This window comes from Hemiscyllium ocellatum, chromosome 4, assembly GCF_020745735.1.
Source record: "Hemiscyllium ocellatum isolate sHemOce1 chromosome 4, sHemOce1.pat.X.cur, whole genome shotgun sequence".
Classification (NCBI taxonomy): Eukaryota; Metazoa; Chordata; class Chondrichthyes; order Orectolobiformes; family Hemiscylliidae; genus Hemiscyllium; species Hemiscyllium ocellatum.
Genome location: NC_083404.1, coordinates 94,100,729 through 94,126,099, shown reverse-complemented (window position 1 = coordinate 94,126,099; position 25,371 = coordinate 94,100,729). Strand labels below are relative to the sequence as shown.

Below are 25,371 nucleotides of genomic sequence, written 5' to 3'. Positions count from 1 at the left end.
ATTGTCATGTTCAGGTGTAACAACCAGCCAGTGATGGCTTGAACTAAAAATCAGCTAAAATATGAGCTGACATTTTGCCATCCTCCATTTTCTAATCACATGTCTACTGACAATGTACTGTTCCCCACACTACATTGTCCTTCTTTGTATTGATCTGTTAGTTTATATTTTCAAATTTCTGTATAATTTATAGTTTTAGATAGTTGATGCTATTAGCCTGGGACCAGGTAATGTCCAGGAGGAAAGCGAGGTCAGAGTTGTGTGATTCTACTTCACTGATGCTCATTTTGATCAAGAAGAGGGACTGAGGCAAGATAACTCAGGGACTAAATGGCTAGGCCCTAAACCAGAATGGCGAAAATGGGTAGTACAGATGCTGGACATTCGAGTCAAGGTTAGAGTAGTGCTGGAAAAGCACAGCAGGTCAGGCAGCATCCGAGGAGCAGGAAAATCGATGTTTCAGGCAAACTGGCTTTTACCCAAAACATCGATTTCCCTGTTTTTCTGATACTGCCTGGCCTGCTGTGCTTTTCCAGCTTTTGTTGACCCAAAATCAGAATGGGCAACCCTTGAGCAGCCAGGCCTGATAGGACTTTCAGGACAGGTCAAGTACAAAACATCAGCACAAAATAAGCATAGACAAGGAAATGCCTGGGCTTCCCCTGAAAAACAAGATTCGTTTGTGCACTGGAGTACAATGAGCAGACTCAACAGACACTACGGTCCCAGCCATAATCCATGTTTTAGCAAGTTTTGTGATGATTTGCAACTTCATCAGCAAAGATAACATCTCAAGCTAGTGGACCTGTGCCTCACCACCCACTTCACATTCAATAATAAAGCTTACAAACAAGTCAATGGAATACTTATAGGTTCACTAATATCAGGGCTCATAGAGGAAGCAATAATGCAGAGACTTGAACAAGCTGCCCTCCCATCTATCCAACTCAAACTTTGGGTCCGCTACATAGATGATACCTTTGTCATCACAAAACAGAACACTTTAGGAGAGACATACAACACTATCAACAGTATCGTGACAGGCATAAATTTCACAAAAGAGGAGGAGAATGTCAACAGACTCCCATTCCTAGACGTGACAGTTGAATATACAGTTAACAGAGAGCTCCAAACCAAAGTCTACAGAAAGACAAAGCACATGGACCAAATGCTTAACTTCAGAAGCAATTATCCCAACATCCACAAATGGAGCTGCATCAAGACATTACTTCAACAAGCTACATCACACTGCAGCACCCAAGAACAAAAGAAAGCAGAAGAAATATATCTATACGTTTTCGAGAAAAATGGGTACTCAATAAACACAATCCACCGATTCCTCAGAAACAAACATAAACTAGCAGACACAACGCACCAAAAACTGTAGCCACATTACCTTACATAAAAGACATATCAGAAATGACTTCCAGACTACTTAGACCCCTTGGCATCATGGTAGCCTACAAACCTACCAACACATAAATAGTGACTAATGAACCTAAAGGATCCAATAGATACCACAAGCAAAACTAACGTCATTTACAAAATACCATTGTTAAAAAATTGTAAAAAACACTACAATCGGATAATAAACAGGAAACTTGCCACCAGGATACATGAACACCAACTGGCCACCAAAAGACACAAACCTCAATCACTAGTTTCTATACATACAGACAAAGAAGGACACCACTTTGACTAGGACAACTCACACACCCTAGGACAGGCGAAACAAAGACATGCACAAGAAGTTTTAGAGACATGGCATTCTAACCAGAACTCCACCAATAAACACACTGAATTCAACCTACCTGCCTTCCCTTGAAAAAAAACTGAAAATGACATCATCCACCATAAGAAACCAAGACCTATAAATAAAGAGGCGGGACATACCACCAGCATTCACTAGGGACTTTCACTGATGATGTTATTTAGTATGGTGAAAAAACATCTGAAAACAAACCTTCAAGCTCAGCGAGCTAACTTACATTATAATCCACTTATGACGAGGGGACATGCCCTTGACATGTTGAAGGCAGCTCCAGCGTCTTCCATATATAGCATCAGTGATCACATAGAATGTTGTGACCTAGACCTGCAAGACTGATGGGCTGAGGATCCATGCAGCAGGGAGAGATAGGAAGGGGCACTGGGTAACTATTCCGTCATCTAAGATTAACCTGGCCCGGCAGTGGAGCTCCAAACATTTGGAGAGAGAAGATGACCACATGTGAGTCCAACTTTCAGCAAGTTCATCAGAGCTGACTACACAATCAGGCCAAGTTCAACTGCATTGATAGTACCTGTCCTAGTCTGGTAGCCAGTACAGGTCATTCTGCTACAATGCGCATTTTGTTAACATACATTTGTTATAATATGATTGACGAATTGAGGACAATGCTTCTAAAGCACAAACTTTTAAAACGTGTGTTGGGTGTAATGCAATTACATAGCCAACACTTTAAGCGCTGTTCTAAAGTACGATTTTTCTATAACATAGGGTTGCACAAGAATGTAACCATCAGCATTACAGAAGTTACATTGCTAATATCATACCTGGAGTCTGACATACTGGGTTGTCTCTTCCATCTTTCATCAGCATAAGATCTTTTAAGAGATTCAATCCCACCATGCACTGCAGCAGATGATTCAAGTTAGTAATGCAATTACTGTGAAGATCCACATGACTTAACTTGTGACCAACACCATGAAGATGCAAGAAGCCTGCAACACAAAAAGATGAGAAACAAAGCATTAATGAAGAGAATTTAAAACTTGCAAAACACCCTAGAAAAGCCCATTTGACCATGTTTAAATTAATGTCTTTCTCTACAAGCAATTCAGTTTAACTGCAAGCTACCACTTATTCCTCATAACTTTTAATGTCGCTCTTGTGCAAATGATAATCTAATTTCATTTTAAAAGCATAATGGACATTGAACTTGGAGCAGCACCATTCCAGAAGCATAAGTCTTTCATAGTATCTGCAGGGCAGGGGCAGAGGAGGGGAATGTGTGAAAACCAGTCAGCAGCTTGTGATGGCGAATAACATCCAGTTACACCTAAACTATCAATCTTCAAGCAAGCAAATTACTCACCCATATTGGTTCAAATCTGGAGAATATTAGATGCTCTAATCTCTCAAAGGTCAAACATTTGTGACGCAGGTAGTCTACATGCAACCATTCCCATCACCTATGGTTTCAAAAATATTATTATTTTCCCTTTTTAAAAGGGATTATCTTATTTGATAAACCAGGTCGAGGTTATAGGGAATTGTATCTTCAAACATTTGAAGGATAAAAGTATTGACCCTACAATAGGTTACTAAATTGATTTATTAAACAATTCCAAGAATATGTATTAAAGAACAAACAGCATTTGTAAAATGATGTTTAAATGACATGATGATAAAATTAGGTAACCAGCTGAAAATATTGAGGAGTAACCTAGTTAATTGAAAGGTAGTTTTAAAGCCTGAAACTGATGAGTGATGAAAGGACGACCTGTCCATCAACTGTCAGAAACAAAAGTGACGAACTTAGAGCATGGATTAGTTGTTGGGGCTACGATGTTGTGGCCATAATGAAGATGTAGGTTTCACTGGGGCAGGAATGGTTGCTTGGTGTTCTAGAGTTTAGAACGTTTAGAAAGAACAGGAGGGTGGAAAAACAGGAGAGGGTGTAGCATTGATAATCAGAGAGTGCATCACAGCTACAGAAATGAAGGTTGTTGAGGAAGATTTGTCTACTGAGTCAGTATGGGTGGAGGTTAGGAACAGCAAGGGAACAGCTACCGCATTGGGGGTTTTCTACAGACCACCTAATAGCAGTAGAGAGATTGAAGAACTCATAGGTGGGCAGATTCTGATCTCGCAGTGGGAGAACACTTTGGTGACAGTGATCTCAACTGCCTCACATTTACCATAGCCTTGGAGAGGAAAAGGAGCAGTTAACGAGGGAAGATATATAATTGGGGAAAAGGAAATTATGACGCTATCAGACAGGAGTTGGAAAGTACAGACTGGGAGCAATTGATCCAAAGAAAGGGCACAGCAGACATGTGAAGACTATTTCATGTGCAGCTGTTGCGAGTGATGCACGCATTTATTCCTCTGAGACAGGTAAGAATGGGTAAGATTAAGGAACCTTGGATGACGAGAACAGAGGAGCTTCCCGTCTAAAGGAAGAAGGCAGCTTATATAAGATGGAGGAAGCAAGGATCTAGCACAGCTTTACAGGATTACAGGCTAGCTAGAAGGGAACTCAGAAATGGACCGAGCAGAGCCAGGAGGGAGCACGAAAAAGGCTTGGCAAGAAGGATTAGGGAGAATCCAAAGATATTTTACTCATATGTGAAGAATAAGAGAATGACTAGGGCGAAGGTAGGTCCTATCAGGGATAGTGGAGGAAACTTTTGGAGTCTGAGCAGATAGGGGAAGCCCTAAATGAGTTTTTTGCTTCAGTTTTCACTCAGGAAAGTGACCTTGTTGTGAATGAAAGCTTTGAGAAGCTGGGATACGGGCTTGACCAGATCAAGATTGATGAAGTTGGTGTTGGAAATTTTGGAAAACATTAAGATTGATAAGTCTCCAGGGCCAGACCAGATTTATCCTAGGTTGCTCCGGGAAGCAAGAAAGAAGGTTACTAAGCTGCTGGCGAGGATCTTTGCCTCCTCACTCTCCACAGGAAGCGCACCGGAGGATTGCAAGGAGGCAAATGTTGTTCCTCTTTTCAAGAAGGGAAATAGGAAAATCCTGGCAATTACAGACCAGTCAGTCTTACATCCGTGGTCAGCAAAGTTTTGGAAAGACTTCTGAGGGATAGGATTTATGACTATTTGAAAAAGCATAGTGTAATTAAAGGTAGTCAGCATGGCTTTGTGAGGTGTCAGGTCATGCCTCACAAACCTTATTGAGTTCTTTGAGGAAGTGATAAGACAGGTCAACGAAGGTTGAGAAGTGGATGTGGTGTATATGGACTTCAGCAAGGCATTTGATAAGGTTCCCCATGGTAGGCTTATTCATAAAGTCAAGAAGTATGGGATACAGGGAGATTTGGCTATCTGGATTCAGAATTGGCTGGATGACAGAAGGCGGAGATTGGCTGTAAATGCAAAGTATTCTGCCTGGAGGTCAGTGATGAGTGGGGTCCCGCAGGGCTCTGTTCTTGGGCCTCTGCTCTTTGTAGTTTTTATAAATGACTTGGATAAGGAGGTTGAGGGGTGGATTAGTAAATTTGCAGATGGCACAAAAGTTGATAGTATTGAGGGCTATTGCAGGCTGCAGCACGACATTGACAGGTTGCAGAGCTGGGCTGAGAAATGGCAGATGGAGTTCAAACTGGATAAATACGAAGTGATGCATTTTGGCAGGTGAAGTTCGAATGCTGAATATAGGATTAAAGACAGGATTCTGGACTGGAGGGCCTGCCTTATGAAGAAAGTGTGAATAAGCTCGGACTTTTCTCTCTGGAGAGAAGGAGGAAGAGAGGAGACCTGATCGAGGTATACCAGATAATGAGAGGAATAGATAGAGTCAATAGCCAGAGACTTTTCCCCAAGGCAGGATTGACTGGTACAAGGGGTCATAGTGTTAAGATATTAAGAGAAAGATATAGAGGAGACGTCAGAGGCAGAGATTTGTGAATGCATGGAATGCATTGCCAGCGGTGGTGGTGGAAGCAGAGACATTGGGGATATTTAAGCGACGGCTGGACATGCACATGGATAGCAGTGAGTTGAGGGGTGCGTAGGTTAAGTTATTATATTTTACATTAGGATTAAACCTCGGCACAAAACCATGGGCCTAAGGGCCTGTTCTGTGCTGTACATTTCTATGTTCTAACTTTCCCATCTATCCGTTCCATCCTCCTCTGCGACCTATCACCTTTTTCCCCCACCTTCATCGACCTAACACATTCTCAGCTACCTTCCCCTCCAACCCCACTGTCCCCTCCCATTTATCTCTCAGCACCCCCCCAGCCCAAAAGCCTCATTTCTGATGAAGGGTTGATGTCTGAAACATCGATTCTACTGGTCCTCAGATGCTGCCTGACCTGCTATGTTTTTCCTGAATTACATTCTCAACTCTGATCTCCAGCATCTGCAGTCCTCAATTACTCCTTATTTTTGAGGGGGGGACTGTTTGCAAAGCTCTCAAAGAAGTTTCACATAGCGGGGTTAATACCTTTGAGGAGTTATAATACAAGGCGATGCTTTTAAATCCCAAGCATTGGCTTCTGCTTAGCCAGTTTGCCTTACTAATGAGAGAGATGTCATCTAGGACGAAGACAAGGAGAAATATTTTTACTTAGATGCTGGCGAGTCATTGGAATTGTCTACTTGTGGACTGTGGAAACTCAAACTTTGAGCATATTTAGAATTATAGAGTCATAGAGAGGTACAACATGGAAACAGACACTTCGGTCCAACTCATCCATGTCGTCACGATATCCCAGCCTAATTTGCCAGCACGGGACCCATATTCCTCTAAAACCTTCCTATTCCTCTACCCATCCAGATGCCTTTTAAATGTTGTCACTTGTATCAGCCTCCACCACTTCCTCTGGCAGCTCATTCCATACACCCACCACCCTCTGTGTCAAAAAGATGCCTCTTAGGTCCCTTTTAATTTTTTCCCCTCTCACCCTAAACCATTTTCCCTCTAGTTCTAGACTCCTCCACCCCAGGGAAAAGACCTTGTTTATTTACCCTATCCATGCCCCTCATAATTTTATAAACCTCTATAAGGTCACCCTCAGCCTCTGACACTCCAGGGAAAACAGCCCCAGCCTATTCAGCCTCTCTCTATAGCTCAAACCTTCCAACCCTGGTAACATCCTTGTAAATGTTTTCTGAATCATTTCAAGTTTCACAGCATTCTTCTGAAAGGAGGGAAACCAGAATTGCATGCAATATTCCAAAAGTAGTCTAACCAAAGTCCTGTACAGCTGCAATATGATCTCCCAACTCCTATACTCGATCTCTGACCAATAAAGGAAAGCATACCGAATGCCTTTTTCCACAATCCTGCCTACTTGCCACTCCACCTTCAAGGAATTATGAACCTGCACTCCAAAATCTCTTTGTCTAGCAACATTCCCCAGGACCTTACCATTAGATAGATAAGTCCTGCCTTAATTTACCTTTCGAAAATGCAGCACCTTTCATTTATTTAAATTCCATCTGCCATTCCCCGGCCCATTGGCCCATCTGATCAACATCATGTTGTCCTCTGAGGTAACATTCTTCACTGTCTAGTACATCTCCAATTTTGGTGTCATCTGCAAACTTAGTAACTATACCTCCAATCTAAATCATTTATATAAATGACGAAAAGCAGAGGACCCAGCAATGATCCTTGTGGCACACCACTGGTCACAGGCCTCCAGTCTGAAAGGCAAACTTTCACCAATCCCTCTGATTTCTACCTTCAAGTCAGTTCAGTATCCAAATGACTAATACTCCTTGTATTCCTGGTGATCTAACCTTGCTAATTAGTCTACCATGAGGAAGTTTGTCGAATGCCTTACTGAAATCATATAGATCACGTCCACTGCTCTGCCTTCATCAATCTTTGTTACTTCTTCAGAAAACTCAATCAAGTTAGTGAGACACGATTTCCAAAGCCCTAATCATTCCTTGTCTTTCCAAATACATATAAATCCTGTCCCTCAGGATTCCCTCCAACAACTTGCCCACTACTGATATCAGGCTCAACGGTCAAGAGATCCCTGACTTTTCCTCAGCACCTTTTGTAAACTGTGGCACTATATTAGCCAACCTAGAGTCTTCGGGCACCTCACCTGTGATTATCAATGATACAAATATCTCAGCAAGGGGCCAAGCAAATCACTTCCCTAGCTTCCCACAGTGTTCTCGGGTATACATGATCAGGTCCAGGGAATTTATCTACCTTTATGCATTTTAAGATATCCGTAATATGGACATTTTTCAAGAAGTCACCACGTATTTCCTCACATTCTGTATCTTCCATGTCCTTCTCCACAGTAAACACTGATGCAAAATACTTGTTTAGTATCTCCTCCATCTCACTAGTTAACCTTTTGTCCTTAACGTATTTATAAAATCGCTCTGGATTCTCCTTTACTCTATTTGCCAAAGCTATCTCATATGCCTTCCTGATTTCTTTCTTAAATCTACTCCTACTGCCTTTGTACTCTTCTGGAGATTCTCTTGATCTCTGCTGTCTATACTTGACATGGGCTTCCTTCTTCCTGTTGACCAAAACATCCCATTTCTCCAGTCATCCAGCCCTGCCTTTCATCTGAACAGGAACATACTGAATCTGTACTCTCGTGATCTCATTTTTGAAGGCTTCCAATTTTCCAGCCATCCCTTTACCTGCAAACATTCCCTCAAACAACTTTAGAAAGTTCTTGCCTAATAAAATTGGCCTTCCTCCAATTTACAACTTTACTTTTTAGATCTGGTCAATCCTTTTCCATCACTATTTTAAAACTAGTAGAATTATGGCTGCTGGTCCTAAAGTTCTTGCCCACTGATACACAGTCAGTTGCCATGCCTTATTTCCCAAGAGTCGGTCAAGTTTTGCACCTTCTCTACATACTGAATCAGAAGATTTTCTTGGACAAATTCTAAATCCTTAATGCAATGGCAGTCCCAGTCTATGTTTGGAAAGTTAAAATCCACGAGCATAACTACCCTTTTATTCTGACAGATAACCGAGACCTCCTTACAAATTTGTTTCTCAATTTCCCACTGGCTATTGGGGGGGGGGGTGAGGGTCTATAAAATCATCCCAGTAAGTTGATCAGACCTTTTTATTACTCAGTTCCACCTAAATTACTTCACTGGATCTATTCCCAGGAATATCCTCCCTAAGTACAGCCGTAATGTTACCCCATATCAAAAAAAACATTCCCTATCATCTCTTGCCCCACTTTCTATCTTTCCTATAGCATTTGTATCCTGAAACATTAAGCTGCCAGTCTGTCCATCCCTAAACCAGTCTTTGTAATTTCCTTGATATCCTTCTCCATATCAAGTTCATCTGTCTTTCCTGTTAGACCTCTTGCATTGAAATAAATACAATTTAATTTATCAGTCCTACCTTGTTCTCTGCATTGTTCCTGCCTGTCCGAACTGTTTGACTTGCTCTTTTTCCCAACTGTACCAGTCTCAGACTGATCTCTTCCCTCACTATCTCCTTGGGTCCCTATCCCCTCACCTTTCTATTTTAAACCATCTGAGCAGCTCTAGCAGATCTTCCTGCTAGTATACTATATCCCTTCCAATTCAGGTGCAATTAGTCATTCTTACACAGGTCTCTTCTACCCCAGAAAAGATTCCAATGATGCAAAAATGTGAATACTTCTCCCCTGCACCAATTCCTCAGCCACACATTCATCTGCTCTATCCTCCTATTCCTACCTTCACCAGCTCATAGCACCAAGAGTAATCCAGATATTACTACTCTCAAGGACCTCCTTTTTAAATTCCTACCTAACTTTCTATATTCTCTCTTCAGAATTTTATCCTTTTCCCTTCCCATGTCATTAGCTCCAATGTGCACAATGACTTCCTGCTGGTCCCTCTCCGCTTTGAGAAGAATCTGCATTCTCTCAGATATGTCCTTGATTCTGGCACCGGGGGCGAACACACCATTCTCATTTCTTGCTGCTGGCTGCAGCAACATCTGTCTGTACCTCTGACTATCACAAATTGATTGCTTGGAACCTGACATACCTCTCATTACATTACAGCTAGTCTCTGTACCAGAAACTTGGCTGCTAATGCTACATTTCCCTAAGAGTCATCACCCCTTACGTTTTCCAAATCAGCATAATTGTTTGATATGGGAATAGCCACAAAAGACTCATGCACTAATTGCCTCCCTCTCCTACCTTTCCAGGAGGTTACACATCTACCTGACTGTACCTGTGGTTTGTCTCCCTTCCTACAACTGCCATCCATCACACCCCCTAGCTCCTTACTCCGCTCCAACCGATCCATACGATCTGATAGGATTAGAAAAGTGTGGTACTGAATAAGCACAGCTGGTCAGGCAGCATTTGAGGAACAGGAGAGCCAACGTTTCAAGCATAAGCTCTTCATCAGGAAAGAGAGGGTGGCCCAAGGGGGCTGAGAAATAAATGGGAGGGGGGTGTGAGGTTGGACAGAAGGTAGCTGGGAATTCAATAGGTAGATGAAGGTGGGGGGGGGGGGGTGAAGGTGATAGTTGGGAGAGGAGGGTGGAGCGGATAGGTGGGTAAGAAGATGGATAGGTCAAGAAGGCTAGAATTTGGGATAAGGTGGGGCGAGGGGATATGAAGAAACTGGTGAAATCCACATTGATCCCATGGAGTAGGAGGTTCCCAAGGCAGCAGATGAGGTGTTCTTCCTCCAGGCTTCAGGTGGCTAGAGTTTGGCGATGGAGGCGGCCCAGAACCTGCATGTCCTTGGCAGAGTAGGAGGGGGAGTTAAAGTGTTCGGCCACAGAACAGTGGGGTTGTTTAGTGGTCTGTGTCCCAGAGATGTTCTCTGAAATGTTCTGCAAGTTGGCATCCTTTCTCCCCAAGGTAGAGACCACATCAACAGCAATGACACAGTAGATAAGGTGCTAGCAAGTACAGGTTGCTCTCAATGTGGTCTCCTCTACTTTGGGGAGACAGCACGCCAAATTGCAGAATGTTTCAGAGAATATCTTTGCTACACATGTACTAAGCAACCCCTCTGTACTGTGGCTGAACACTAAATCCCGCTCCCACCCCATCAAGGACATACAAGTCTGGGGACTCCTCCACCACCAAATTCTAGCCATCTGACACCTAGAGGAGGAACACCTTATTTTCCACCTTGGGACTCTCCAACCATATAGGATCAACGTGGATTTCACCAGTTTCCTTATTTCCCCTCTCCCCACCTTATGCCAGATCCAACCTTCCATTCAGCACTGCCTTTTTGAATTCTCGGACCAGTCCAACTTCCTTCCCACCTATCCATTCCACCCTCCTCTGCAAACTATCACCTTCACACTCCACCTTCACATACCTACTGCATTTCCAGCTGCCTGCTACCCCAGCCTCATCAAACCCTGCCCATTTATCACTCAGCCTCCTTGCACCAACCACTCATTCCTGATGAAGAACTTACACTCGAAACGTCGACTCTCCTGCTTCTCGGATGCTGTCTGACCAACTGTGCTTTTCCAGCACCACATTCTTGGACTGTAACCTCCTGCATCTGCAGTCCTCACTTTCTCCTCGTCTGATCTGATAGGAATCACAACCAAAGACACTATCTACAGGCATAATCATGAGTAACATGAAAACGTTCTGTGATCTCCCACATCCAATAGGAACAGCACATCACTCTACTGAAGGGCATCTTTGCTCCTTAACAATCGATACACCCTGAAAATAGCACCGCCTTGCTATTGTAAAAAAAGACTGCTGCAGGCTAACTTAATCCATGTTTTACACTTTAAAAATTTAATCAAAAGACAGATCTCAATAAAACATTTAATTAAAAACGAACCCACTCTCAGCAGTATTGCAGATTTACAGCATGAAAAACCATGCACTTATCTGCTCCCATGCTGTGAGCTCTTCCACACAGGTTTCTCCAAGGTCAGCTATGAATTTCGCTGTTAAATTTTCTGAGACACACCCTGATGTCCAGAGATACTTAAACTCAAAATATCAAAGACAGTTGCTGTGCAGATTCACTGTTGTGTCAAACAACTGTGTAGGTTTCTTTTTCTGATCATGTGGTCTCTTCCTTTGTCTCTCTTCCTTCTTTTTAAAGTGCCGTTGTTATAATTTTTTTTGCTTCCAAAGTTCCAAAACAATTCAGAGAGTCATAGAGATGTACTGCATTGAAACAGACCCTTCGGTCCAACCCGTCCATGCTGACCAGATATCCCAACCCAATTTAGTCCCACCTGCCAGCACCCGGCCCATACCCCTACAAACCTTTCTATTCATATACCCATCTAAATGCCTCTTAAATGTTGCAATTGTACCAGCCTCCACCACTTCCTCTGGCAGCTCATTCCATACGCGTACCACCCTCTGTGTCAAAACATTGCCCCTTGGGTGTCTTTTACATCTTTCCCCTCTGACCTTAAACCTATGCCCACTAGTTCCAGACTCAAGGACAATACTTTGTCTATTTACTCTATCCATGCCCCCCATAATTTTCTAAACCTCTATAAGGTCACCTCTCAGCCTCCGACGCTCCAGGGAAAACAGCCCCAGCCTGTTCAGCCTCTTCCTATAACTCAAAATCTCTAACCCTGGCAACATCCTTGTAAATCTCTTCTGAACACTTTAAAGTTTCACAACATCCTTCCAATAGGAAGGAGACGAGAATCGCACGCAATATTCCAACAGTGACGTAACCAATGTCCTGTACAGCTGCAACAAGACCTCCCAACTCCTGTACTCAATACTCTGACTAACAAAGGAAAGCATACTAAATGCTTTCTTCACTATCCTACCTACCTGCGACTCCACTTTAAAGGAGCTTTGAATCTGCACTCCAAGATCTCTTTGTTCAGCAATACTCCCTAAAACCTTACCATCAAGTGTATACAACATGCTAAGATTTGCTTTCCCAAAACGCAGCACCTCACATTTATCTGAATTAAACTCCAACTGCCACTTCTCTGCTCATTAGCCCATCTGGTCAAGATTCTGTTGTAATCTGAAATAACCGTCTTCGCTGTCCACTACACCTCCAAGTTTGGTGTCATCTGCAAACTTACTATCTATATCTCTTATGCTCACATCCAAATCATTTATGTAAATGACAAAAAGTAGAGGACCCAGTACCAATCCTTGTCACACTCCACTGGTCACAGGCCTCCAGTCTTAAAAACAACCCTCCACCATCACTCTCTGTCTTCTACCTTTGAGCCTGTTCTGCTTCCAAATAGCTAATTCTCCCTGTATTCCATGAGATCTAACCTTGCTAATCTGTGTCCCATGGGCAACCTTGTCGAACGCCTTACTGAAGTCCATATAGATCACATCTACCGCTCTGCCGCTCTTTGTTACTTCTTCAAAACACTCAATCAAGTTTGTGAGACATGATTTCCCACGCACAAAGCCATGTTGACTATCCCAAATCAGTCCTTGCCTTTCCAAATAAACGTACATCCTGTCCCTGAGGATTTCCTCCAACAAGTTGCCACCATCGATGCCAGGCTCACTGGTCTATAGTTTCCTGGCTTGTCCTTACCACTCTTAAACAGTGGCACCACATTAGCCAACCTCCAATCTTCCGGCACCTCACCTGTGACTATTGTTGATACAAATATCTCAGCAAGAGGCCCAGCAATGATTTCTCTACAGAGTTCTCAGGTACACCTAATCAGGTCCTGGGGATTTATCCACCTTTATGCGTTCAAGACATCCAGCACTTCCTCCTCTGTATTTTGGACATTTTGCAAGGTGTCACCATCTATCTCCCTACAGTCTATATCTTCCATATCCTTTTCCACAGTAAATACTGATGCAAAATACTCGTTTAGTATCACCCCTATTTTCTGCGGCTCCACACAAAGGCTGCCTTGCTGATCTTTGAGGGGTCCTATTTTGTCCCTACCCTTTTGCCCTTAATGTATTTGTAAAAACTCTTTGGATTCTCCTTAATTCTATTTGCCAAAGCCATCTCATGTCCCCTTTTTGCCCTCCTGATCTCCTCCTTAAGTACACTCCTCCTGCCTTTATACTCTTCTAAGGGTTCACTCGATCTATCTTATCTATACTTTACATATGCTTCCTTCTTTTTCTTAACCAAACCCTCAATTTCTTTAGTCATCCAGCATTCCCTATACCTACCAGCCTTTTCTTTCACCCTAACAGGAATATACCTTCTCTGGATTCTCATAATCTCATTTCTGAAGGCTTCCCATTTTCCAGTCATACCTTTACCTGTGAACATCTGCTTCCAATCAGCTTTTGAAAATTCTTGCCTAATACCTGTCAAATTTGGCCTTTCTCCAATTTAGGCCTTCAACTTTTAGATCTGGTCTATACTTTTCCCTCACTATTTCAAATCTGATAGAATTATGGTCACTGGCCTCAAAGTGCTCCCCCACTGACACCCCAGTCACCTGTCCTGCCTTATTTCCCAAGAGTAGGTCAAGTTTTGCACCTTCTCTAGTAGCTACATCCACATACTGAATCAGAAAATTGTCTTGTATGCACTTAACAAATTCCTCTCCATCTAAACCTTTAACACTATGGCAGCCCCAGTCGATATTTGGGAAGTAAAAAACCCCTACCATAATCACCCTATTAATCTTACAGATAGCTGAGTTCTCCTGACAAGTTTGTATCTCAATTTCCCTCTGACTATTAGGAGGTCTATCATACAATCCCAATAAGAAGATCATTCCTTTCTTATTTCTCAGTTCCACCCAAATTACTTCCATGGATGTATTTCCAAGAATATCCTCCCTCAGCATAGCTGTAATGCTATCCCTTATCAAAAACACCACTCTGTCTCCTCTCTTGCCTCCCTTTCTATTCTTCCTGGAACAGTTGCATCCTGGAACACTAAACTGCCAGTCCTGCCTATCCCTGAGCCATATTTCTGTAATTGCTGTGATATCCCATTTCCCCCCCAGCCCACACACCCCCCCACCCAAAAAAAACCTTACTAGTTTAAATCCGCCCAAGCAGCTGCAGCACATTTCCCTGCCAGTATATTAGTCCCCTTCCAATTTAGGTGCAATTAGTTCTTCTTGTACAGGTCACTTCTACCCCAAAAGATATTGCAATGATCCAAAAATGTGAATTCTTCTCCCATACACCAGCTCCTCAGCCATGCATTCATCTGTTCTATCCTCCTAATCCTGCCCTCAGTAGCTCTTAGCACCGGGAGTAATCCAGGTATTACTACTCTCGAGGACCTCCTTTTTAAATTCCTGCCTAACTCCCTGTAATCTCCCTTCAGACTCTCAACCTTTTCCCTTCCTATGTCGTTGGTTCCAATGTGGACAATGACCTCTTGCTGGCCCCTCTTCCCCGTGAGAACATTCTGCATCCTCTCTGAGACATCCTTAATCCTAGCACCAGGGAAACAACACGCTATTCTGAATTTTCGCTGCTGGCCACATAAAAACATCTGTCTATACCTCGGACTAGAGAATCCCCTAACACAATTGATCTCTTGGAAGCCGACGTACCCCTCGTTGCATTAGAGCCAGTCTGAATACCAGAAACCTGGAGGTTTGTGCTCTGTTCCCCTGAGAATCCATCACCCATACATTTTCCAAAACAGCACACTTGTTTGAAATGGGTATAGCCACAAAAGACTCCTGCAATGGCTACCTCCCTCTCTTACCTTTCTTGGAGGTAACCCATCTATTTGACTGTATCTGAGACTTCCCCCACTTCCTGTAACTGCCATCCATCACATACTGTTGTTTTTGCAAATTCCTCATTACTTATAACAGTTTCTCCATTCGATCTGATAAGATTCGCAACTAACAGTATTTATTGCAGATATAATCTGCTCTAATCCGTGAACTCTCTTTAAACTCCCACATCTGACAATCTACTGAAAGCCATTTTTGCTTCTTCTATAGAAACAGAAAATAACAGTCTTATTCCTCTACAAACTCTGCCCCAGGTTAAATTAATAGTTGTGGCTTACATTTTAAGTTTAAGCAAGAGAAATATCTTCAAAAACATATAATCAAGAAAGAACCCACTCTACTCACTACTGCAGACTTTCTGTAGATCACACTTAAAACAACAATATACTTATCAGCTTCTGTGCTGTGAACTTCACCCAACAGTTCCTGCAAAATCAATTGTGAATTTCACTGTTCCAGTAGCTTATAAAACACTAAGTATTGCTCCTGGAATTCGCGGAAATTGCCTCCAACACCTAAAATATCTCAAAAAAGGAGCTGCTGTTACAGCCACAATTTTTTCCTGAACTCAGCTTGGATTACCCAGAATCCTTAAAAGAGAGTTTGGCAGATTTTTGATTATCGATGGTGTAAATGGTTATTAGCATAATTTGGGTAAAATGCAATTAAGTGTTCGATCTGCTATGATCATATAAATAGCAGAGTAGATTTGAAGAGCCAAATGATTTACTCCTGTGCCTATGTTCCCATGAGGGCATACAGGACAGAATTTAGAGACAGTTCCCGGATAGGAAGTGACGAGGGAACAGCAGCAGCCGGTTGAGTAGTCTCGATTTTAAAATGAAGCTGTCAATCAGCTCATCACATCAATTATTGAAGGGTGTAGGAGTTGAAGAAACGTTTCTGGCCATTGTTCAAGTCACTTTTTAAAAAAGCTAGCCATTGCATAGAAATACCAAGGATATAGGGTGATCCTTAAGACCAATTTTGACACATGGATGATGGGAAGTCAGGGAATAAATTCCTAGATGCCCTCTCTCAAATTAGACTAGATTTTAACATTTTTTTTCAGTTTTTCCCCAAGGATTGTCCAGGTTTTAGGTGGGATGGTAAAGGGTATAAATTGCACAATGTTCTATGATCACTCAACTATCAGTAGCATCCAAAACGCAGCCAGTTCCTCACATGCAAATGTGTGCTTTGGCATCTGGAGGAAAACAAATTTGAACAAAATGCAGAAGAGCAACAATGTTATCAGAGAGGTGTTTCCTCCATCGTTATTGAGAAAATGTGCCTTAATTAAAACATTTGCATCTTAATTTAAGCATCTAACAGGCATCAATAGATTCTAATTGACTGCAAGAACAGTGTGTTAAATTTATTTTGCATTTAGTCAGGACATGGTTGTACTGAGGTTTGGAAGCAAACCAACTTCCTAAAAATTTAGTTTTGCCAAAACAGTTTGTTTGTGTTGTTAAAAAAATACATGAATAATTTGTTTCATCACAAGTTCAATGATTAGGACCACATTATTGCTGTAGTGTATTTTCAATCAACAATTTGTGTAGTGTATCAAAATGCTCCCAATGTCAGCTGTTCGCCTAAAAGCATCGATGAAAAAAAAATCATCTTCATATTTAGAACAGCAAAAACAAGAGTTGTAGATTCTGGAGCAGGCCACATTCTATTCAGTACCCTAACAGTCATTAAGGCTTCATCCAAGCTAACTGATCATTACATACTTCCTTTTCAAGTTGATTGACAAAGCTTTCTTTTTTTAACCTTATGCACCTCTTCCCAGTGCTTTATTTCCATGATCACTGTGCTTATAAATATTGTGACACTCTTAAAATAAAAACCATATCATAATAGTTATCATTCTTTCTAAAATGAATATCCACTTAGAGATTTCGGGAAGCAAAAAAATGTAGAAAAGATAAACATTGGCATGAAACAAGGAAAAATAAATTTTACTTAATAGGAGAGATCATAGAAGCATTGCTCTGTTCATTCAAGTAAAGGAAGTTAGAAACTCATAGATGGTTATGGAACAAATGGGTGTCTTTCTTGCACTTGGTGAAAAACTCGACTCACTCAGCTTTTTGTGATAGGCCTGATGTCAAAACACAGACATTATTGAAGTTGAAAAGTGTGGCACCGGAGAAGCACAGCAGGTCAGGCAGCATCCAAGGAGCAGGAGAGCCAATGTTTCAGGCATAAAGCATTTATCACCAATTGTGGGGGGAGGGGGGGGGAAGGGGAGAATGGAGGTAGTTTGGAAGGCAATAGGTGCATGCAAGTGGGGTAACTTTTTGAAGCTTGCTTGTTTTGTGTGGGCAGGATATTGGCTGACTACAATGCTGAACTAGGCAGCAACTCAGATCAAGGAATGAAATATAGTCCCAAGGTAGAATGCTCATACCAGCAACAAGTAAACTGGAGGTTTTATGAAACATTCCTGCTACTTCCATTCTACGTTCTGTGGCTGGAGGGATATGTTCAAGAATGATGGGTTACACTTGAACGAAGTTGGGACAAATATTCTGATCAGGAAGGTCTCTTGAACTGTGGGGAAGGATTTAAACTAACCTGACAAGGATTTGCATACCAAACTGTCATATTCCATTGAAATAAGAAACAGTACAGATATGGGTGGTACCTTGGAAAATAGATGGCAGGCAGTAGACAATAGTAGCCTTTAAAAGAACATTGGATAAATACTCAAAGGGAAATAAAACGCAGGGAAGCAAAGAAAGAGCAGGGAAATGGAAGTTTCAAAAAAAATTATGAACTGACAGTATGTCCATGATATAAACTCTGAAATTTACATGAGGCATGGGATCAGAATTTGCATTCTTGAGCATCTTCTGTCCATTTCAAGCAACTGCATTCATAAGCCCATCTTAATATTGTATAACAATAAAATCAAAGAACTAAAATCTGTAAATCTGAAAACAAAAGTGCTGGAGAAGCTCAGCAGGTCTTGCAGCATTTATATAAAAAAAGAATAGTCAACATTTCGATTCCAGTGACCCTTTGTCAGAACTGAAAATAGCTGGGAAAGAATTGTATTGATGTTGATGACAGGTGGAGGAGGGGATGGGTGAACTGGGTGATGACATGGACTCAAAACGTTAACTTTCCTCTTTCTACAGATGCTGCCAGACCTGCTGACATTTCCAAGCACTTTACTTTTGTTTGGGTTAATATTACATCAGATGGGGATGAGCATTGAAGGAACAACTGACACTTCTCTTCTCCCAAGTACTCAATTGCTTCTCACACATAAAATTCTAAGCTGTCAGTTCATTTTCTCACCTATTTTCACAATGCCAACTCTGATAGATTAATCTAAAACTAAAATGTCCCATTGTCCTAAATCTTCCCCAGCATCAAATGTTTTGAGAGTGTATTGTATCTACCTCAACAATTTCCCATACACTAGCACCACATGCTACTGTAGACTTCTGTACCAATAAATGTATAACTTTCTGTTACCATTAAATTTATGAGCATTTACCGCTGTCTCCACAACTTAGTTCCCTCATAATTTTCAAAGTTCTTCACAATATTAACATGTATTTGAACTGCTCTACTCTGGTCAAAACCAATCATCTCAGATTTCTCCACATATAAGGTTTCCCATCCTTGATATCAGCCCCATCAATCTAGTGATGGTAGAAAGCCTAGAGAAGCTGGATTGAAGCAGACATAGCCAAGAGAGGATTTGAAAAGGAGTGATAAAAATCATGCAAAGTTTTAGATAGAATAAACAAAAGTAAACTGGATCTGGATTGCTCTTTGTCCTTTTATATAATGAATCTAAACCATATGATACTATTGTCATTACTTTCCAGATACTCTCTCATTATAACACTCTTAATTTGATCCACATCATTCTCCAGACTGAGATCCAACAACACCACCTTCCCAACAGCGCAACAGGCACTCAGATCAAAACAAAACAAACAAACATTATCCTCAGCACACTTGAGAAATACCTCTCCTTTAAAACAATCACAGCTCCAATCAACAAACTATGTAGCCTAGGGACTGGCTGTTCTTTCTATAAAAAATCTATCCAATGCTTCACAGCAAAAATTCCAACTGTAACCTACCTAATGTTTTCCTTGTGTTGAATCACTACTCCTTCAAACTTGTAATCAATGCATTGTTTTGAAAACTCAAAACATTGCATGTATAATATATAGATGACACAGGATCGACTTACCCTGATGTAACCTAGCCTCTGAAATATAAAGTCTCCACATGGCCCAGTCTGTTCTGAAGCTGCCATAAACAGCTATGTTTTCAAAACATACTGACTATAATGCACAGGAGGTATAGGGGCATACTACTTGACCACACATTCAAAGAGAATGTGGGCCATAGATTGTTGTGGCTGCTCCTGAACACTAATTCCTGATCTTGTTATTCCACTCGCTCTTCTGTACACTTGCCACCCCTTTCTCGTCAAGGCATCTCAACTTTAATATTATTTACACTTAGATATATGAAAATGATTTGTTGATTTCAATGCTATTGTCTACCCACCCATTTCACAAGGCAAATCGACAGGTTCGAAGGACTATCTCAACAAGATTGAATCTGCATTGTTGTTTGTTATTCAGCACCACAAGCCAACTCACCAACTGAGGAACTGAGCCCCTATGGCAAGCACAAAAAGAATTGGTATAATATTATACTGTGAATGAAATACTGTGACTGAATTTTTTTTAATAGAAAACAAGTTTTACACTTGAGGTCCATGAGAAATCTCCAATGATGTTCCGAAAATGTCAAATATTAGAAGAATTGGGCCGAAGGGCCTGTTTCCACACCGTAAGTCTAATCTAAAAGTCTAAATGTAGGGGTATGGGTGGGTTGCGCTTCGGCGGGTCGGTGTGGACTTGTTGGGCCGAAGGGCCTGTTTCCACACTGTAAGTCTAATCTAATGAATACTATGCAACCTACAACATTTTACTAAGATTGATATCTGTAATTTACCCTGCATGACTGCAAGCGTCAAGTAAATCATAATCATACTGCATTCCTGCTCTCAATCAAATTTAAACTACTTCTCTGGAAGCATCCATGGCAAAACAGTCTGTTCCTTGATAGAGAACCTGATGCATGCATAAGGAAAGCAGTAACCACCTTTGGTCAACTCTCCAAACACACAGGAGATAACATCAAGTTGACCTTTATAACCAAGCTGACGGTTAATAATGTCAACGTTGTCAGCAACATTGTATTGCTGTGAAACATGGATGGCTTACAAGGACAGAGTTCAACAATTTACATTTTTGTTGTCTCCTGCACATATTGTGTATTCAGTACAAAAAACACAAACGTATGAGACCTCTTCAGTATAGAGCTCCCATGTTCATACCAGTTGTGGGCTGGAACATGACACCATGATGCCCAGAGGCTACAGTGGCTTGGCAGTAGATGACAATGCTGAATACAACAATCCACAATGACAATTTATGCTTCACGTTTAGCTTCTCAAGGATTGCCCCTTCAGCCATCAACAAAAGTGTCCTATATGATGATAATCCATCTGAAGTGGGCTTATTTTCTGCTTGTTCACCATCATTTGTAAATGGAATGATGCCTGTGACATTTTCATTCCTGATTATTGCAGCAATTACATAACATGCATATTTGCTTGGACAGTGTAAATCAGTGGCCTTGATGAACAATGTTAATGAACTTTTGAACTAAGCTCCACCGTTTAGCGAGACCCAAGATACGGCAAAAGATAGGACAAATGATGTCTTGGGTGCTGCATTATGGTAAAACAAACAAGGGAAGGAGTTCCCTGGGTAGTATTGTAGAATAGAGAGACCTTAGGGTTCAGGTAGATAATTCTTTGAAAATTGCATCATAGATAGACAGGGTGGTTAAGAAGGTGCTCAGATGTTTGAGAACAGGAGTTGGGACATTATATTGAGGCTATCCAGGACAAGGATGAAGCCTCTTCTGGACTACTGTGTCCAGTTCTGGTCATCCTGTTACACAAAGGATATTATTAAGCTGAAGACAGTTCAGCAAAGATTTACCAGGGTCATAGAGTCATAGAGTTGTACAGCATGGAAACAGACCCTTCGGTCCAACCTGTCCATGCTGACCAGATAACCCAACCCAATCTAGTCCCACCTGCCAGCACCCGGCCCATATCCCTACAAACCCTTCCTATTCATATACCCACCCACATGCTTCTTAAATGTTGCAATTGTACCAGCCTCCACCACTTCCTCTGGCAGCTCATTCCATATACGTACCTCTCTCTGTGTGAAAAAGTTGCCCCTTAGGTCTCTTTTATATCTTTCCCCTCTCACCCTAAGTCAATGCCCTCTAGTTCTGAACTCCCTTATCCCAGGGAAAAGACCTTGTTTATTCACCCTACCCATGATTTTATAAACCTCTATAAAGGTCACCCCTAAGCCTCCAAAGCTCCAGGAAAAACAGCCCTAGCCTATTCAGCCTCTCCCTACAGCTCAAATCCTCTAACCCTGGCAACATCCTTGTAAATCTTTTCTGAACCCTTTCAAATTTCACAATATCTTTCCGATAGGAAGGAGACCAGAATTGCACGCAATATTCCAACAGTGGCCTAACTAATATCATGTACAACTGCAACATGACCTCCCAACTCCTGTACTCAATACTCTGACCAATAAAGGAAAGCATACCAAATGCTTTCTTCACTATCCTATCTACCTGCACCTCCACTTTCAAGAAGCTATGAACCTGCACTCCAAGGTCTTGTTGTTCAGCAACACTCCTTAGGACCTAACCATTAAGCGTTTCCAGGAACGGATGTTTTGAGCTATAAAAATATGCTGGGACCTTTTTTTCATTGCAGCATGGGAAGTTGAGAGGTGAACTTCTAGAGGCTTATAAAATTAAGGGACATAGATAAGGTGAAAGTAAACGTCTTTCTGCTAAGGTGGGGAGTTCAAATCCAGGGGGCATATTCTTTATGGTGAGAGGATAAAGATTTAAAAAAGGACAGGAGGCTAATTCAAGATGGCGGCAGTCTGAATTGTCTGCTGCGTTGTGCCATATCCCAGGTAAGGTAGGCTCCTTCCCACATTCTCCTCCCCCCCCACCCCAAAATCCCGCCTGCCACCCCTGAGGAGAATTTGCCATGTAAAGTAGGTACAATACCTGGGCACTTTTAAATTAAGATCTAGACACTTTTAAATTAAGATTTGACAGAGCTAGAACTGAAATTAAGACATCCAAGGGAAAAAGAGCAAAGGGAGCGCAGCAGGCAGGGCACTCCCCTACTACGTCGGGCACACCCATAGCCGTTACCTCGACTTCTGTGGGCAGTGCCGTTAAGTTCAGTGGAGCAACAGCATTTACTCATGGAGTTTGCAAAACTCTGAAAAAAATCAAGGGAGCACCGGAACCAATTACTGCCATGCTGAGAAAGCATGAGCAGGAGATCCGGGCTTTTGATCAGCACACAGAAGCAGTGGAACAGAGGACTGCGGCCGGGTTCAAAACTTGAAAGGCCAGGTTTCAGCCCCTGCGGGAACAAGTAAACGACTTCAAAAATCGTGGTCGGAGAAAAAAAAAGTCTATGGATCGTGGGTTTACCAGAGCATGAAGAAAGTGAAAACCTTGCTGATTTTCTCGAGAGGTGACTTCCAGAGATTCTGTGACTTGAGATCGAGTCAGGCTGGGTGAGTGTGAAGTGGGCCCACCAGATCGCGATTCCCCCCCACCTGGTCCTAGTGCAACTCCAGTATAATAAGGAACAGTAATTAATAATAGAAATAGCCAGAAAACTGGGAAGAGATCCACAGGCTTTGGCTTATAAAGGTTCAAGGATAATGTTTTTTCATAACTTTTCTGGGGCCATAATTAAGAAAATGAAGACCTTTGATGATGTAAAGAAACAATTAAAACATTTAAACATTCGATATTCTCTGAGGAACTCGGCCTTGCTTCATTTCAATTATGGGGGATCTGTCTAATACTTCAAATCTGCAGAAAAAGAAGAATTTTTGAACACGTTGAAATGACAGACTTTCGCAGAAGCTGAAGGAGGAAAAGATGCACGCAGAAAATGGCATAATATAATACTTGTTATCTTCTCTCTCTTTGTTCTTTTCGGAATCGAAATGTTGACTATTCTTTTTTTATATAAATGCTGCAAGACCTGCTGAGCTTCTCCAGCACTTTTGTTTTCAGATTTACAGATTTTAGTTCTTTGATTTTATTGTTATACAATATTAAGATGGGCTTATGAATGCAGTTGCTTGAAATGGACAGAAGATGCTCAAGAATGCAAATTCTGATCCCATGCCTCATGTAAATTTCAGAGTTTATATCATGGACATACTGTCAGTTCATAATTTTTTTTGAAACTTCCATTTCCCTGCTCTTTCTTTGCTTCCCTGCGTTTTATTTCCCTTTGAGTATTTATCCAATGTTCTTTTAAAGGCTACTATTGTCTACTGTTTCCATGTTGCAAAATGCTATGACTCGAAGATACAAGAACAGGTAGTGATGATAGATTTGTAGGGAGGTGGTGAGAGAATGTTTTATGGGTGATTAGTGTTAGTGGGGTAGATTTAGAACATTAGAAACAGGGATTAGGGAAGCAAAGTGAAGATAAATCTTTCCACAAGAATTAGGAGTGAGAATTTCAGGGGGTTATTGACAAAGACAGTGCTTCAATAAATGGCATATTTACATGTAAAAAGTTCTTAAATGCCTTCAGTAATTTATAAAATGGGTTTTCTTCACTTAAAGAAACCTTCAAACCATTTTGAAAATCCAATAGTGTGACCCACTGACAGGTCCTATGTGACCTGCTAAGCTGTTGTTCCAAGTACAAGATCTTCATATTTACTAATAAGTAGTTCCTCCTCCAATTAGAGGTCACTTCTCTCCTGCCTGTGCTGTCAATAGGCTCAAATAATTAAAAGGAAATTAGTGGAAAAAGCCTGTGATTGAGGAGCAGTGCAATATGAATGGTTTCACTCAGCCCAAGGCACAGTTGCATGAAGTCAGCCTCCTTCTCGCTTCCCTTCTCGGCTTCCTCTCTTGCCCACCGCACCTTGCAGCTTCCTTTACCCTTCCCAGCCCTTGCAATCTCCTCTCTCCCACACCTGTTGCACTGCCTTTGGCCCCTTTTGTCCTCCACTGACTCCTCATCTCCCACCCAATCCCCCAAGTCTCCCCATATCCTCTCATAGCCTCCTCCATAGCCCCCTGTCCTGCACTTTCCCCAAAACCCAGCAAAGCCTGCCTTGACAGAAAGAGGGCTCTCCTCTCTCTCTACTGTCACTGCCCTTTCAAACTGTGATATAACACAATGGGTAAGTTAAGCCCTACATTATTATGTGCAAGTTGGGCCAATTTTGTAGAAATTTGTGATCGCAAATATATTCAGTGGCCTCATTTGGCAAGCCTAGGAAGAATTTTGCTGAATTCATTTAATGCAAGAAATTTGAATTAATTGGAAATATGCTAATTTGTGTAAATATAAAATCCCAATGAACAGCCAGTGTAAAACATTCATATTCATTAAATTCACAGTCAAAGTACAAAGTAGATATATTACCATCAAGTCGCAGGAAGTTTATTCGAGTAGCAAGCTATTCAAATGCTCATCTCAGTTAGGATGCCTGGGGAATCACTACATTTGGCTTAATTAAATCCTAATTATTGAGCAAAGTATTAGGCAGGGTTTCCACTTCTCATCATCTAGCTTCCTATCTGGCCACTCAAGTTGGAAGTTCAAGTGATATCGTAAACAGACTCTACTATGATCATTGCTAATTCTCTCACAAAATAGCATGCCTACAGTCACTATCGCGGAATGCAGATCTACGTACAGGATGATTAATAGCTTTGAAACAGCAACAAGGATTCAATCCCTTCAGGATGGGTAATTGAATGCGACAACAACAACACATATACAGTTCACTTTGTAGCTAATTAATGTAGTCAGTTGCAGAATTTTTTCTATT

General features: G+C 41.6%; 1 protein-coding gene across 2 annotated transcripts in view; it reads right to left on the bottom strand.

The window, feature by feature from the left end:
* Positions 1–25,371, bottom strand: part of lrrcc1 (leucine rich repeat and coiled-coil centrosomal protein 1) — a 194,609-nt gene that overhangs the window by 139,776 nt on the left and 29,462 nt on the right. The window contains exon 5 of one of the 2 annotated variants that reach the window (XM_060824397.1): positions 2,557–2,724. In XM_060824397.1, coding sequence (XP_060680380.1) covers positions 2,557–2,724 — 168 coding nt within the window. Of the gene's footprint in view, positions 1–2,556; positions 2,725–25,371 lie in introns of those variants that run through there. The other variant, XM_060824396.1, reaches the window with a different exon arrangement.